A 17,984-nucleotide genomic window follows, 5' to 3' on the forward strand; every position below is an offset into this window, starting at 1 on the left:
ATCTTTCTGCCACCAATAGGAAATCCACCAGTCCGTCCCGCTAATGCAGTTCTCATGATGTACTCGCCATAAATATTTAAAAGCTGGGGTGACAATATACAGCCTTGGCGAACTCTCCTTTGTGCCTTAAAGGTTTATCCTGACAACTGCTCTTTTAGACTCATATAGATTCTTTATCAACCAGATAAGATGTTTTTGAACTCCCGTTTCCAATAACACTTGCCAAGGTTTCTCCCATTGAACACAGTCAAAGGCTTTCCTATAGTCTAGAAAGCAAATGATCATAGGAAGCTGGAATTCTCTGCTCTTTTCGATTAGTTTTCGGATGTTCAACAGCTGTTCTCTTGTGCCTTTTCCTTTGACGAAGCGAGCTTCGTCAGGGGCAATCTCTGAACTAATATAATTTTGGAGTATGTCTTTCAAGATATACAACATGATCTTGCTAGCATGTGAAATTGACGATAAAGTCCTATAGTTACCACATGTCATTATTAAGCCCTTTTTATGCAAGGGGATGAAGATGGATGTAACTCAGTCAGCTGGACATTTGTCATTTCTCCATATTTCATTGCAAATATCTGTGATAATTTGAGCACAAATATCGCTCCTCTCTTTCATTAGTTCAGCTGTTATGTTGTTAGAACCCGGTGCTTTGTGCTATCGCAACGATGTGATTGCCCTTTTTGTTTCCTGCAATAAGATGTCTGGTTCTTGTTCAATATCTCGCCATTCATTCATCAGCTGTACTGTCTCTTCTTTATACAACTCCTCACAGTACTGTTTCCATCTATTCAGTACAATTTCGAAATCATGTGTCCTATGACCTTTAGAATCTTCTATGAACCATACGCGAGGTTTGTATTTATTTGACAGCTGTTTTACTTTACTATATATATCTCGTCTCTTATTGTAATGGCCATGAGCTTCAATTTCGTCATAGATTCATGACAGATACTTATGTTTGCCTAAGCAGTAATTACGCAGAATTTCACGACACAGCTCAAAATATCTGTCTTGAATGTGCAAGCCAGTTTCCTTCAGTTGTTTCCGCTGTTCTATGAGCTGCCACAGATGATCACTGATCCAACACTTACGATGACTCTGTATTGGAGAAGGATGTTTCATTGCAATGGTTACTATATTTTCTTTTATGTCTTCCCATGTGGACCCTTCATCAGTAATGCGCTCCTTTCTATTGTTCAAAAGATTTCCACACCAAAACTCCGTAAGTTTTCACTTTCCACTTTTTGCCTTTCACAAGGTACACGGTGCACACCTCCGAGTTTCAACCGTAACGCCATAAACACAAACTGCACCAGGGTATGCTTTTGCATTGATGACAGAGGATTTCCAGCGATTGTTAACCGATAAGAAATCATTTCATCTATAATTTCCGTTAATTTGCCTGACGATAATTTTTGTGAAGTTTTTAGAACTCGTTTATTCCAGGACAGTTTCTAGAAAATAGTTCATGTCGCCTGTGTCACCTTATACTTTGTAGAGAATATTTAGCGTTGCTCGTCTCCTTTCTTCAGCAATTGTTCTCAATTTTAAACATTTGTTGAAAATTTCTGTCCAGAATTGACCAAGTATGTCCTTTGATGCCTTCTGGTGTTCGTATGCTATTCGGTCCGGTCCAGTTGCCTCCGTTTTGTTCAGCACAACTCTCACGAGGAGTGTTCGGGATTTGAACCATGGTACCCATTCGTGGGAGGTCGACGCGCCGCTACCTGAGCCACGGAGGCTTTGGCACACATCTTCTTATAGTCCTCAATCTTCTGTTGAAAGTTTGTGAGTTGGCTTCCTAGGACCATCAAGGTGAATCGACAATTTCTAAAGCCAAATTTTTCTACTGGTAGAAGCGAATCCACTATGGTACACCTCCTTTGAGTCAGCAGTCTTGTTAGCTGTTTAAAGTGCTCTGATTCTTGTGCCATTTCCCTATAGGAGCCCGGTTCGCTTGAGTCCCCTTTCCCTTTGTACAGTAGCTTGATGATAGATTTGCGCCTGTTACGTTGAAATTGTCCTCTTTTAACATACCGGTTCTCATTAAAGAGTTCTAATCGGATGCTTTCGAGGTAGTGCAAGATAGGGGTAGCATAAGTGTTCATTGCAGATCCGTTTAGACCAGGTGCCCTCACAATATTCACAATATTTGTCTTCTAGTTGCAGATAGGGTCATATAGATCAAGGTTGCGATTTCAGTGTTTGAGCTTTCTCTAATGCATTAGTTTTCTTTAGATATGAGCGACGCTTTTTCAGAAAGTTTGTCTATTTTTTAACAATTTTTTTCAGAATATTTAAACATATTGAGAAGAATGGAGATATTCCTATAATTATCTGGGTTGAGTATGTTTGTTGTTATAGAGAAATTTGGTACTTAGATTTAATACCTTTGGTTCATATATGGTTTTTTGATTTTAAATAGCATTTTTTTCGAATTTTTTTTCTTGTAATGTAATGGTATAGCTTCAGAGAATAAACAGATCATATGTTTATTCTTAGATATTCGATTGAAAACACCTCGATATCACGGTCAAAGATCCTGTGATGTGTACATAGCGTGAATATTATTTTCTCTCGATGACAATTTAAATGTTGCTCAACTGCTGTAATATTTCGCCCATACTTAGTGTATTATTAGTGTTGTTCATCCAGTTTTAATGTTTTTGTGGTGTTGTAGAAAGTTTGTGACGTCACTGGATTTCTGCTCTTGTGCGACACCGGCATTTTGAACGGAAAGAGATTGGCCATCGAAATTACTTAAAAATGGCGTCAGACTTTCAAAATAAGAATAGGATGCAAGTATTCAAGAACAAAGGGAAGGATCAAGATGTAAGGAATGAGGAATTAACATTTTTAGATGATTGTGTGTAAATTGCAAGCTGTAAAAGTTTCTTGAAACTGAATGTCTAGGTTACGTTTTGTGTGTTTTATGTTGACACGGAACGCATGCATTTTCTAGATATATTTATTGCCAGGTGTTCTTAATTATTTAATTATTACCATTTTTTGTATGAGCAGTCTTGTCAGAATGTTAATTTCTGTGTGGTGACTTTCTTAGCTTTTGGAATTCTGAAATACAGTCGGAGCGAATTACAATAGTCGTGTTCTGATTAGGAGTGCCCGAATCATGTTACTGCAGTGTTGATTCTTGTGGAAAATATTTCTCTTTTCAAGTTTTAGAACAAATCTGCATTTTATAAACACTGTTTAGCTGCGTTCTTTGAATGTTCGTAGTTGTCATGTGTACAACCTTTATATCAGCCATTCTTCGAACTTATAATTTTTACTTTTTAGTAGTTTGTTTCTTGAAAGTTGAATGTTTGCCTCGAATTTGTATCGCAGTTGAGCATCGTTTCGGATAACTTGATTTAATTATTGTATACTTTTTGCAAGGATAAAGTCCATGCATACAATGGATTAAGAAAGTATCTTAGATATTCTTAAGCATATGTGGGGCATTTGTGTGTTTCTTGCTTTTCATTATACTGTTTTGTTTGGTGATTCTATGTGTAGTGATGATATCTATTGTCATATTTTATTTCACTGACACATTTCACAACGGTACACCATAGCCGTGGTCATGATTAAGTTCTGAGCCCCAGTGGCCTTTGGGGACTTTTGTTTGTATAGGAATATCATTAAAGTCGTACCTGCAGGTCTTTCAGCCAGAAGGCCGACGAATTCTTGAAATGCTCAATTTTTTCCGAATATTTGGGTTTGGAACACTGTTGCCCTCCACCACCGAAAAAGAAAGAGATTTGTTACAGTAAGGAGGTATGTTACGACAATATAAAATGGTTACTCTTAGTTTATAATGGAGTAGGTACTTAAACATCTCTCCCGACACCACATTAAATGCGATGCATTCATAACTATTTCTAAATCAGTTGGAAATGGAAATAATTTCAGTTGACTTGAGCTTGACAATGTTTCAAGTTATTCACGGATTCTGCCTACATAATTATGCAAGTTGATCATTGTTGATGCTTGTTGTCAAGAATGAATCTTACAGTAAGTGCAGTAATTTTTAACCAGCAGTATTATTCTCGTGTCACTCTTATCCTTAATCTATTTTAAGAAGTGTCAGATTCAATAATTTTGTTATGAAAGGTGGTTCTTGATTATGTCAGCAGCTCTACTAGCCCGTGCTATAAAAAAGGCATAAATGCCATCTAACTTTCTTTCATGGATCTCCAGACCTTCACTGAAAGTTTCTAAGGTTTTAAGAAAAATAGAGGATGAATTGAACTGTAAGAAGAAACCTTTGTTATGTCCCTTAACTATTACGTTTTTATGTTTGTGGAATTTGAAGACGGCTGAGTTATTCATAAAATAACAGTTGGTCCGAATATTGTCATTGGATTGATACCTTTTTATTTCATGTCGTCCTTCTTCCTTTTTTGTCAGGCTCGTCACGTTTTTAATTGAGGTCGGCTCTCGTAGTCATGTGTCGTCAGAATTTTCTGTGGATCTGTATTTGTTGTTTCCTGGTCTTTATTTGGTGGCCCTTCCATTGATCAATTGCAGATGGAAAAGTATAGAGAAATGAGGTGAAACCTTCAGTAGCATAGAATGATCCTTCATTTGTGTTCTCCAGGCACCCACTAACCCGACCCCCAGAAGCATTCGTACTTATATATAGAAGAATGAAAATGGAGACTGTGTAAATCTGAGAAATAAGTCAATTTTCTGTGTTGCTGTTGGCTGCCTTGGGCAAGGTGAAGAAAAGTTTCCTGTTATATCTGGAATATCACCAATAATCTTGTGCAGACCAATAGTCCCAACTATCTAGATCAATGGTCTTGTGGATATTAGTTTAGTATCACATGCTTACAAAATGTTAATGTAAGCTAACTTTAAAGCTTTTCAGTCTGTCAAAAATGCTAATTATAACACTAATATACCTGTAAAAAAAATACACTAATGCTGTCTTTTTGATATTTATCGGCATTTTCCTGTCACAAAGTACCTGTTATATGTACATCCAACCCGTTTCCATTTCTGCCACCTCGCATTTAATCCATATCACACATGTTCCTGAATTATCTTATAAAGTGTCCTCAGTTGAAAATGCTGTTACCAGTTTTCTCACAAAGAGAAGTTAGAACAGCAGTCAGAGGGATGGCCAACAATAAAGGTACTGGTCTTTATACCAGTTCAGCTGTGGAAGATGCTTTTGAATACTTTTGTCAGGTATGTTAAAATGTTATGTGTGTTATAATTAGAATTTTTGACAGACCAAAAAGTTAAAGGTTCATTAAGTAAGGAAGTGTGCTTTCCTTCTTAACATGCAAAATTTTAACACATTATTATTTACAGAAGAATGGGGTTATATCGCACATTCCTATCTACAAAGTGTCACTCTAAAATTTGTCACAAATGGAACATAATTGCTTTTACACAGTTGAAGTCTAAAATCTGCGGTGAATTAAGAAATATTTTATTTTTGGAGAATATTATGTAGCCTATGCTTACTTTACAAGTACTTTTGGTGCTACGCTCACAGTAACACACGTATGTCTTGTGTTTCTTGATTTATTATGATTTATTAGTTTCATTTTCCGTATTGATAAGGTGGAACCTTTTCTTGACTATAATATATGTCTTTTGTTTGTCTTACACTTTCAACAATTTCGTGTGTGATGTCTGTGTTCACTGAAGTTCTTTGCTTTCGTATCATTGCTTCAGTTGTCAATGACATTTCCTGAATTGTATCGCGATATGCAAGATTTAATAGGCGACAAAAAGCCAATGTACATAAGAAGAATTCTGTGGACTAGTGATTTATTGGTCTAGGGATCATGCTATTTTCGTTCGAACAAAAATAAAAAGTATTTATTGGTCCAGGGATCATGCTATTTTTCCTTCAACAAAAAATCATTTTTGTGGTACTTACGATATTTGTCTGTAGTGTGCAGCACCAAGTTGTTGAATGCGTCCTTAGTTGTTTTACCGTAGAGTTCCAGCCACATCACTTTAACATGGTCATTTGCCTCATTGAGGGACGAAATAACATTGTGAATGTTGTTGACCTCCATTTTGCTATTTGCCTGTCCAGTCTAGTCATATGGACAAAGATAATGAGAATCCACAGACATAGCACTCCTATTCCTCGGTGCTAGCCCTGGACCTCAAGAAATTAACAAAAGACGGCACCAGCAGCGGAATACGACATAAAGGAGTGCTGTCTACAGGTCTTAAGTATGTATTCATATTTCTCTAATAACGACGGTATTTCTTAATTTACCGCAGATTTTTCACTTCATTTAAGTAAAAGCAATTATTATGTTCCATTTGTGACAAATTTTACAGTGACATTTCGTAGATAGGAATGCGCAACGTAACCAAGAATGGAAAGCTGAGTTAGGAGATCAGTATGGCTTCAGAAGAAAAAAAATAGGAACACGTGAAGCAGTCCTTACTTTTTGTCTGATCTTGTAGTTTGGGTCCACAGACTGGTTTGATGCAGCCCTCTATGCCACCTTATCTTGTTCTAACCTTTTCATTTCTATGTAACTACTACATCCTACATCTAAGAAAATCTGTTTGTCGTATTCGTACTTTGGTCTACCGTTTTAATAGTCTGCACTTTCCTCAAAAACTAACTGAACAAGTCCTGGGTGTCTTAAGATGTGTCCTGTCATTCTCTCTCTTCATCTGATATTTTGCCAAGTTATTCTCTTACCAGTTCAGTATCTCTTTGTGATTCAATCTCACCATCTCACCTTCAGCATTCTTCTGCAACACCACATTTCAAAAGCTTCTATTCTCTCTCTGAGCTAGTTATCTTCCATCAGTACTTGCTTCCTCGAGACAAGGCGTTCACAACTGTCGTTTACTTTTCGCAGCCTTCTCGAGAAGGTTGTTGTCATGCAGTACACAATGCTGCCAACCTCTCTGCTTAGGAACTAATGGGTGGTGCTTGAGGAACGAATAAGTGGCGGTGATCATTGTTACACCATTGATCTGGACTGGTTCTTGTCGTGCAGACGTTAGGATAGGACCTGGACAAGACCAGTGATATAAGGACAAGCTTACGCCCCCAGGTTAGAGCGGCAAAGTGGCCTTAGGCTTCTACCTTCCTGTGGAAACACCATTGGTTCCTTAACATGTTACATTTACTTGTGCTCTATTGTGCTAGGGTTGGTAACGGAATTTTTTGCACTTAAGTGTGTGGTAGCGATCACACACTTCCTCACATAGAGAGCACACACACTCGTAGTTCACCTCATGGAATCGCTTAGTCGCACACAGCTTATGGTGGAAGCCATGGACTGCCATCCTTGTAACTACGTTTTGTTGTTAGTAGTTCACTTCTGTCCATTTTCACTCCAACACGGCATCGGTGGCATAGAATTCAAGCTCGATTTGGGCTGGTTGCATTCTTCTCTCTTCAGTTATCTTTGCGCTTTGTCTTGTGAATGGCAGAACTAGATAGATTCTTAGATCCTCAATATAGAATGGCTCTTTAAAAAGTTTGTATACTAGTCTGGACTTTGTGTATGTAGACACACCTAATACTCGCTTTAGAAATCTGGCTTTGGTAACGGAATACGACTATCATAATTGCCAGGAATGAGGTCACATGCCACTTTAAGTTGGCCAATAGGAATGCAAGTAGCTACTTCAGCAACGAAAATGGCATGTAATGATCTCCATTAGGTTATAAAAGTAAATGCATTCCTGGGGGCAGGATGGTGGCTTCGTGGACATCACAATGAACACAGCTCTCTTCTGAGACTCATTCAAAGTAAGATATCATTAATTTTCACTTGTAACGTTAGAAAAATCTTGTCTTGAAGTGAACTTTACCTATCATCTGTGTTTCACGTCCATACAATGCCATGCTCCAGACAAAAGTCTTTGAATAACATCTTTCTAATTCCTATACCAGGTCTGACCTCACCAGGAAAAACCTAGCTACCTTGGAAAGAGTTAAAGCATGCTTCCTGAAAAGAGCTTTGGTGTATCCAAATCAACAAGATTTCGCCTAACATATGTACTAGCTAGAGAATCATTTCTGCTGGAGGATTTGAAAACAACCTTCATGCTCCCATCTACCATAGTAACAGAACAAGAATTACAATGTTTAAGGAACCGCCGCCTAGAAATCGGGCCTGAATTCTACGCACGGGTGCGATGATTGATGGGACCTGGATGTCAGCAAACTTCGAGATGAGACGTACTAACAAGACTGTCTGTGCATGGCTTCCATCACCACCTCTGCAAAAACAAGGTATACCACAATCCGATGAAAACTGTGTGGAAAAACGTGTGATGGTACCACATCGAACTGTTTACAAAGCGAACAAAGACCATAAGTGAATACGCAAAACTAAATATTAACAGAAATAATATTTAAATTATTTCTTTTGTTGTACTCTGCACCTTTGTGCGCACTTCCAATAATAATAATAATAATAATAATAATAATGTTCGAAGTGAGCAAATTTATTTTCTTAAACCTCTTCCTTGCTTGTGCTAGTCTGCATTTTATGTCCCTACTTCTGCCATCGTTATTCTACTATCCAAGTAACAGTATTCATCTATTTCCTTTAAGATTTATTTTCCTAATCTAATATTTCCTGCATCAGTTGACTTCATTCGACTGCACTCCATTACTTTAGGTTTTGAATTTGTTTTCTCCAAGACTGCGTCCATACCATTCAACAATTTTTCCAGATCTTGTTTAGACTGAGATAAAATAACAATATCATCGACAAATCTCAGAGTTTCGATGTCCTCTCCTTGGATTTTGATTCCTTTTCCGAATTTCTTTTTGATTTCCTTTACCAGCTTTTCACAGTGACTTCTATTGAGGGGAGGTTAGCCTAATTAAGATGGGAATGGTAAATTATTAGCTTCTAAGGCCGACTGTATTTTCTGAATTTTGCAACTGTTGTGGAACCCCAGGCAGGAAAATCATAGGTTAATATGGGTCTTACCATACTGAGATAGGCTGTTTGTAGGGCCCCTGATTTGATGCCTTTTAGGTTCCTGCTAAAAATCCCATGATTTTCATCACTTTTCGCTTTGCCTCCTCCATCTGCAGGTTCCATTTCAAATACTTACCGTAGCAACAACAGTTGATCCTAAAAGTTAAATATTTTCACACTGCAGTATTACATTCTTATTTAATTCTTACCTGTTCTCTAGGCAGTTCTGTGATGTTCCTTGGGCCGTAGAATTACTGACGATGGCAGACGTAAGGATGATGTAAAATACCGACCAGCACAAGCATCAAAATAATAATAATGTTATTTGTTTAACGTCCCACTAACGACTCTTTTACGGTTTTTGGAGACGCCGAGGTGCCGGAATTTAGTCCCGCAGGAGTTCTTTTACGTGCCAGTAAATCTACAGACACGAGGCTGACGTATTTGAGCACCTTCAAATACCACCGGACTGAGCCAGGATCGAACCTGCCAAGTTGGGGTCAGAAGGCCAGCGCCTTAACCGTCTGAGCCACTCAGCCCGGCACCAGCACAAGCAAGGAAGGTCTTTCTTAAGAAAAATATGTTCACTTTGAACATTGATATAGGCTAGGAGTTAGAAATATTTTTGTATTCTTTTGTCTGGAGCGTGGCTTTGTATGAAAGTGATACATGGATGATAACTAGCTTGTGAAGAAAGAGAATAGAGGCTTTTGAAATGTGGTGTTACAAACAGAAGAATGCTGAAGGTGAGATGGATGGATCTAATCATGAATGAAGAAATACTAAATCAAATTTGAGAGAATAACTTTGCAAAATTTGATCAGAAGAAGAGATAGAATGATAGGACACATCCAAAGACTTGTTCACTTGGTTTTTGAGGGAAATGTAGGTGGGAAGTTTTTTTTTTCCAATATGCTTTACGTCATACTGACACAGATAGGTCTTTTTTTTTTGCTATTTGTTTTACGTCGCGCCGACAGAGATACGTCTTGTGGCGACGAACAGATAGGTCTTATGGCAACGATGAGATAGGAAAGGTGTAGGAGTGGGAAGGAAGTGGTCGTGGCCTTGAAGTACAGACCCAGCACTTGCCTGGCGTGAAAATGGGAAACCATAGAAAACCGTCTTCAGGGCTGCCGATAGTGGGGTTGGAACCCACTATCTCCTGAATACAAGCTCAGCTGCGCGGCCAACTCTCTCGGTGTGGGTGGTAAAGAACAGTAGAGATAGACCAAGGTATGAATAAGACAAACTGATTAGAGTAGACTATTCAATACATACACATCTCCATCTTTAGTCATACATGTTTCAACTCGTTTGAGCCATCTTCAGTGTAAAAAGTTAAATTTTTACATAATTGATGCTAAAAGAATATGTTAAAACACAATGAAGAAAAGAATGAAAACAAATGAGACATGATGGAATTAAAACAACAAGTGATTATAGTGAGGTTGTGGACCTCCTTAGTCTAAACGTGCACATGGAACACTTCTGTTTCACAAATCCTATGGTGAAACTGTGCACTGCAAAACAGGTCATTATGTGTCTGTTCATATGCAGTGCCCTTCCATTCTGTTGACGTCATGGCCGTTGTGGAGTAGAAATCAATTGGGATCTCCTTTTTTTTTTTTTTTTTTGTAGTAGATCTTGTAGTACCTCGTACTGTCTTGTGGACAGTAGTTGGTGATCCAGTCGAAGTTCTTCGATAAAGAAAGATTCTCCTGCTAGTTCGTATGTCAACCTCGAAGGGGTGTATTGCGATAGGCAAAGCAGTTTCTTTAAAAATATAGCTTTCACTTTCTCCAAGTCTTTCAGATTATGTTTTCTTAAATTATCCCATATTATTTCCAAACTTACGTTGCGATAGATGTAATTTTCGCTTTAGAGTGTCTCAGTGCCAATTGCAGAGACATGTCCTTGAGATGACTAATACCATTCATTGATCTGGCAGCACATATCGATCTTTCACGTGACGTGTGAATATTTTCCCTTGTGTCTGAAGAGTAATTCCTAGGTATTTGATTGTGTCTATTGCTGGCTCAGCTGTGTTTGCGAGGATGGGAGGTGTGAAGGGAGAAGGGCAGGGAGGTGGTGAGCTGGTGGGAAGTGGGGAGGGAGGAGTGGTGTTGAGTTGGAGAGATGGAGGCAGGGTTTGTTTTTATTATAGAAGTGCTAACAAGTATATGGAATGAATATTTCTTACTAGTGCTAGTCTGCATTTTATGTCGTCCTTACTTCTGCCATCATTGATTGTTCTACTACCCAAGTAACAATATTCATCTACTTTAAGATTTTGTTTCCTAATCAAATATTGCTGCATAAACTGACTTCATTCGACTGCACTCCATTACTTTTGTTTTGGATTTATTTATTTTCACCTTGTGCTTTTTTTTTTTTTTTTTCAAGACTGTGTCCATGTAATTCAGGAATTTCACCAGATATTCTGCAGGCTGACATAAAATAATATTGGGAAATCTCAGAGTTTGGATTTCCTTTCCTTGGATTGCCATTCCAAATTCCTCTTCGAGTTCATTTACTGTGTGTTCTAAAGGCCTATAAACATTGAGGACAAACTCTAGCCTTGCATCACTTCTTTCTGTTGCTTTTTCATAGCCTTCGATTCTTATCACTGCAGATTGGTATTTGTACAGATTGCAGATAATTCTTCCTTGTTGGTATCTGATCCTGATCACCTTCAGAATCTCAAATAGCTTGGTCTAATAATCATTATCGAATGCAGTATCTAGATCTACGGATGCCATGTACATAGGCTTGTCTTTCTTAATTTGATCAGGGGCCGTTGACCTAGGCCCCTTTAAACAACAAGCATCATCATCATCATCATCATCATTGTCCGACTCGGCTGAATGGTCAGCGTACTGGCCTTCGGTTCAGAGGGTCCCGGGTTCGAATCCCGGCCCGGTCGGGGATTTTAACCTTCATTGGTTAATTGCAATGGCTCGGGGCTGGGTGTTTGTGCTGTCCCCAACATCCCTGCAACTCGCACACTACACACAACACTATCCTCCACCACAATAACACACAGTTACCACCCTCGTCGGAGGGTCTGCCTTACAAGCGCTGCACTCGGCTAGAAATAGCCACACGAAATTATCATCATCATTTAAGATCAGATGTAAAGTCAAGATTGCTTCACATGTTCATACATTTCTCCTGAAGCCAAACTGCTCTTCTCCTAATTCAGTGTCAAATTTTCTTTTCATTCTCCTGTAAATAATATGTGTAAAAATTTTGCAAGCGTGAGATACTAAACTAATGGTGCTGTAGTTCTCACATTTGTCAGCACCTGATTTCTGAGGAACAGATGTAAAGACATTGTCTAAAATTGGATGGCACTTCTCTTGTATCATACAGAACATCTTGCACACTAAATGGAATGACCTCTCCTTGCTGAGGGTATGTCATAAATTCCATGTGCCTTATTTCTATTTAGATCTCTCATAGCTCTGTTAATTCTGACCTCAAAATTGGGTCTCCCATTTCACATCAGCTTCTCGTTCCTGAACCTTATCTACTTTCCGTTGATACGGTGGTTTAATATGTTCCTGTCGTCTTTCTGCCTAGTCTCCTTTCCCTAGAAATGGTTTCCCGTCTGAACTCTTAATATTGTTACACCTAGTTTACCTTACTCCAAAGGTTTCCTCATTATTCCTGTATATAGCATCTATCTTTCCTACAAACTTACAACCTTCAACATCCTTGCACTTCTCTTTCAGCCATTCTTCCTTAGCTGACGTGCACTTTCTATGTACTTCATTCTTTATCACCTGTATTCTTTTCTGCCCTCCTCATTTGTTGCATTTTTGCTGTTCATCAATCAGGTCTCTGGATTTATTCACCGATTCTTACTTGATCTTACCTTTCTTCCTAACTTTTCTTCAGCAACTCTACTGATCTCATTCTTCATGACTGTCCACTATTCTTCTATTGTTTCTCTTTCAGAGCTTTCCATTTAGTCTTTTTGCAACATGTTCCTTGCAACAGTCCCTTACACTCTTTGCCTTCAACTCATCTAGATCGCATCTACTTGCATTCCTTCCTTTCTTCAATTTCTTCAACTTCAGATGACATTTCATGACCACCAAGCTGTGCTCAGAGTCCGTGGTGTCTTGAAATCTTACGCCTGGTTTCTGAATCTGCCTAATCATAATGAAGTTTATTTGATACCTTCCTGTGTCTCCAGGTCTCGTCTATGTGTACATCAGTCGTTCGTGGTGTTTGTACCAAGTATTAACAAGGACTAAATTACACTGCATGACAAAAAAATTTGAACCATCCAAAAGGGGACTAGGAAACAAAATGAAACTTCATGAATTAAGAGGATATGTGATGTTATTTCAGTGATTACAAAATTGAGTCAAATTTACAAAGAACTTGGGCGGTAGGAGCCCACTTATCAGTATGATGTTGCACCCCCTCTGACCTGGACGCATGCACTGATTCAGTTGGAAAGCGTGTTACAAAGTTGTTGTATCCTCTCCTGAGGCAAGCTGGCCCAGAACTGTTGTAACTAGTCCTTGATATCCTGGATAATGGCACTGGGACGGAGTTGATGTCCAAGCTGATCACGCACATTGAATTGAGGATAGATCTGCGGATCTTGCTGGCAATGGGAGTAATATCTTGTAAAACCTCAACATTATGCATACAGTTCACAGAGACACGTGCCGTGTTTTGACGAGCATTGTCCTGTTGAAAATGAGAGGTAACACGAGGACGCAGGATGTCCATGATGTATCATTATGCCATGAGAGTTCCCTCAATCACTACCAGCTGTGACCTAAAGTCATACCCGATGGCTCTCCACACCATGGCGCCATGAGTAACACCGCTGTGTCTCTCTAAAACGTTGGAAGAATGGGACCTCTCCCCAGGTTGCCGCTATGCTCGCTGACTATGGTCATCCGGGGTAGTGCAGAACCGCAGTTCATCGGTGAGCGCAGTGCAACACCATTCGTTAGCAGTCCGTTCTTCCTGGTCATGGCACCACTCCAAACGTAGCTGTTTATGTTGTGTTAACGGCAGCCTACGCATGGGGCGGTAGTCTCCTAGTCCGGCTGCTGCTAGTCTCCAACCAATGCTGTGGGATGACACAATATTTCAGTGAGTCCATTACTTGTTCTCGGATGGCAGGCGCAGATATGAAAGGGTTACGATGTGCTTGGTGCGCAATATGGCAATCCTCCCTTGTGGTAAGACGTGGTCAGCCAGAACCTTGATGAGTATGCCTGCCCTCACGTTACCATGCAGTCCTACGTTGGGCCATTGTCACGTCCGAATGCCCCACAGATGATTCAACCAGCTCGCATAATGGAGACACATGACACGCCTTTCATGCTCTGTGAGGTGCTGATAACGCTATCTCAGACGAGTACACGGCTTCTCCGTCACAGTTATCACTCCTCATCTGACGCTGTTCACTTCCCTTATATACCTTACCAGAGACTGGCGCAGTCATGTTTACGTCACAACAGCGTAAGCTGTACTGATTTGATAATGCTGAAACCTACCACAGGCGTAGATAACGGTGCCATCTAGCGGGTGGTGAGCACACAATGCCATAGAGCCAACCTAAAGACAATTAGAGCAACATTGCAGATAATTATTGACTTGCTCACGTGTCTTGTAATACATACACTTTCAAACTCGACACAAGCTTCGGTGAGACCGAGGAACAAGCAATTAGTAAGCCAAGGTTGCAATGTGCGTGGACTTGTATCGTTACTGTGGTGCGCCAGCTGGCCAACTCAAATGTGAGATTTGCTGTAGAACCGAACATACATCAAAGCGGCCTTCTAGAAAATGCTAAAGACGTCGGTAGTATTCATAGATTTAACTGCTGCCTATGACGCTGTGTGGCTAGATGGGCTAATGCTACAATTGAAGAAGATTGTACCTTCCCACAGATTTAACTGGGCTGCTATCAATTTTGGTTAGGAACAGATATTTCTGAGTATGCCTTTGTGATAAGAACAGCAAACCATTTAAAATGTAGAATTTCCTGCCACAGGTTTCTGTTCTGGTACTTCTGTTATTTGATTGGTGTATCAGTAACATGATAGAAACAGCATCCAGAAAATTCTGCTATGCCGTTGGCATCACGATTGCATTCCAAAGAATCACTTGCAGCAAGGAGAAGATACTCTGATGGAAGATTTGGAAAAGCTTGGGGAATATTTCAGTGTGTGGAAACGGCCCTAACCCAACAAAGACTGAAGTGACAGTTTTTGATGCTAAACAATCACTCGGACAACCATCCATAAGAATAACTTTCTGTGACAAGTAGTGTTGGCTTCTGAATGCATGATTCGAAGCAGCGATTCATTCAAGTGTCCATTCAAGTGTCCGAGTGAATAGATTCACAGGAACGGCGAGCTCACGTCACAATATTCAGCTTACTCCCAACGGACAGTGCTGAGTGGCACACTCACAGCTCACTAGTGGGACACTGGACGTTGGCGGGGAGCCGAGCTTCCGCTGCAGCGAGACAGTGAATCATGGCATACCGAAAGAATCATCCGCCACCACGGCTCAGTGAGACACAAGATACACACAGCTCCTTATCAGCTCACTGGACACTGACGGAGAGCCGAGCTTCCGCTGCAGCGAGGCATACAGTCAGCCATGGCACACCGAAAGAATCATATGCAGTTACGGATTAGTGAGACACAACACAAACACGGTTCATTATCGGTACACTGGACATCGACGGGGAGCCGAACTTCCTCTGAAGCAATAGATACAGAGCCATGGTACACTGAAAGAATCGTATGCTATAATGGACTCTCGAGCTCAGCTCATATGAAAATAATACCCACTTGCATTCACTGTCTGCTTACAGGGAGGTTTAAATAATAAATGGATTTATTTGCAGTGTTAAAAAGGTAGTCAAAACATAATTCTAAAGTAGCTAGTAAGTAGGTAGGCTATTGGGTTATACTATTTATTAGTTTAATGAATCTTAGCATTATAACTTTGTTGACATTTAACAATTAATTAAACTCGACTCTAGCCTGCCCTATGACTATGAGTCATGCTCATGACCACTCAAAAGTACCTGTTTTATATTGGGAAGAACAGCTCAGTATTCTCTCAGTTCGTATGTCACATTGTTGTACAAGACCAATTATATGTGGACAGTAAGTGAGCCGACTGACGCAATATCTTAACCAACAGTATGTTGAATCAGAAAACCAGTGGGCTTCTGTACATCTCGGGTAGCCTATACAAAATATGACGATTTAAAAAAAATCCTCTGCTGATAGAAAAATACATATTTTCGAAAATGACTGAGCGAGTTGGACGTGCGGTTAGTATAGAGTAGCTATGCCCTTGCATTTGGGGGATGGTGGGTTCGAATCCCACCGTCGGCAGCCGTTAAGATGGTTTTCCGTAGTTTCCCCATTTTCACATCAGGAAATGCTGGGACTGTACCTTAATTAAGGCCATGGCTGCTACCTTCCTAATCCCAGATCTTTCCCATCCTGCGTCGCCGGAAACCTTTGATGTATTAGAGTGACTAGCATTTTTTCTAAGAAAGGAGTTAACAGTATGAAGACCAGATGGCAGCTGCGAGCACTGAATGCTGTTGCTGCTGTCTTACCAGTACATACTACACAGATGCAGTAGGAGCGGTGACTCTAATGTACCGTGAATCGGGATCACTGTATTGATTCAGTTAAATGATGATGATGCTTGTTTTAAAGGGCCTAACATCGAAGGTCATCGGCCTGGCTCAGTAAAATGAATCATATGTCCCATCACTAGTGACAAGACAATGTAGAACAACCTTCGCCCCAAGTATCTAGGAATTTTGCTTGATTACTCGCTGTTGTTGAAACTCCACCTAATGACAGTTGGAAAGAAACTGAAGAGCAGGAATAACATCAGGCAGGAACCTTTTGGGGAGCGCAAGCAGACACTGTAGCCGTGGTCTTGGAAGGCTCTTTTGCACAGTATTGCTTACCACTGTGGCACTAGTATGCACATGTAAACGAGGTAGATATCTAGTTTGACACCATGAGGATCATATCAAGCTTCATGTTGAAACTGAGATCGCAACAAGTAGTGTTCCATGAATTGAAAAAAAAAAAAAAATACAGTCTGAAGTTCCCTCCGCCACTAATGATCCAAGAAATCTTTCTCAACGCACTCAGCACAAGTGTGAAATCTCGGAGACATTTCTGGGCTGCCTGTCAAGTGTAGGCATTTAAGTTTGAAGATGCATGGGAGGAGAAATGATCGAATATTAACAACCCCAGGACTTCAGTCGCTTTGGTGAACTTGGTACCTGCTGAACAGAATTAGATGTGGTCATGGAAGAACCAAGTCCATGTTGGATAATTGGGAATATCAGACTCTGCACTATGAGATTGTGGAACTTCACAACAGACCACAACAAATATCGTTGAGGAGCACTCCAAGAAACTTTAACTTTTTTTTGCTATTGGCTTTACGTCGCACTGACACAGGTCTTATGGCAACGTTGGGATAGGAAAGGGCTAGGAGTGGGTAGGAAGCGGTCGTGGCCTTAATTAAGGTACAGCTCCAGCATTTGCCTGGTGTGAAAATGGGAAACCACGGAAAACCATCTTCAGGGCTGCCGACAGTGGGGTTCGAACCCACTATCTCCCGAATACTGGATACTGGCCGCAATTAAGCGACTGCAGCTATCAAGCTCAGTGAAATTTTAACTGCATCCAAAACGAAATAGTCCCACTTCACAGGTAAACTTGCTTGTTTTAATTATTGGTCTACAGCAGGGTTTCTCAAAGGGTGTGCCGTGAAATTGTCGGACTGTGCCGCGAAATAATTGCTTGTGTATTCAATAGTTTAGTAATACTATTTACTAACATTACAGAATGGCGTAAGCCAACATGCAGTAAGAACTCAAAAAATAAGATGCTTTATCAGTAGTATTACACTATTGGTGCAGTTTTTTGGGAATCGCAGAAAAGTACACCTGTAGTTCTTGGTCTACAGAAAGAAGTCGCTCGCGTTTCTTACCTTTAATGCAGGTCA

General features: G+C 40.0%; 1 protein-coding gene across 1 annotated transcript in view; it reads left to right on the forward strand.

Annotated features, from left to right (window-relative positions):
* The first annotated feature begins 2,507 nt into the window (after positions 1-2,507).
* The window catches only part of Kap-alpha3 (karyopherin alpha3), a 243,775-nt gene continuing 228,298 nt past the window's right edge, over positions 2,508-17,984 (forward strand). The window contains exons 1-2 of the mRNA XM_067151813.2: positions 2,508-2,563; positions 2,684-2,835. Of these exons, the coding sequence (XP_067007914.1) occupies positions 2,770-2,835 (66 nt within the window). The 5' untranslated portion in view covers positions 2,508-2,563; positions 2,684-2,769. The remainder of the gene's footprint in view (positions 2,564-2,683; positions 2,836-17,984) is intronic.

Source organism: Anabrus simplex, chromosome 7, assembly GCF_040414725.1.
Source record: "Anabrus simplex isolate iqAnaSimp1 chromosome 7, ASM4041472v1, whole genome shotgun sequence".
NCBI classification, from domain to species: Eukaryota; Metazoa; Arthropoda; class Insecta; order Orthoptera; family Tettigoniidae; genus Anabrus; species Anabrus simplex.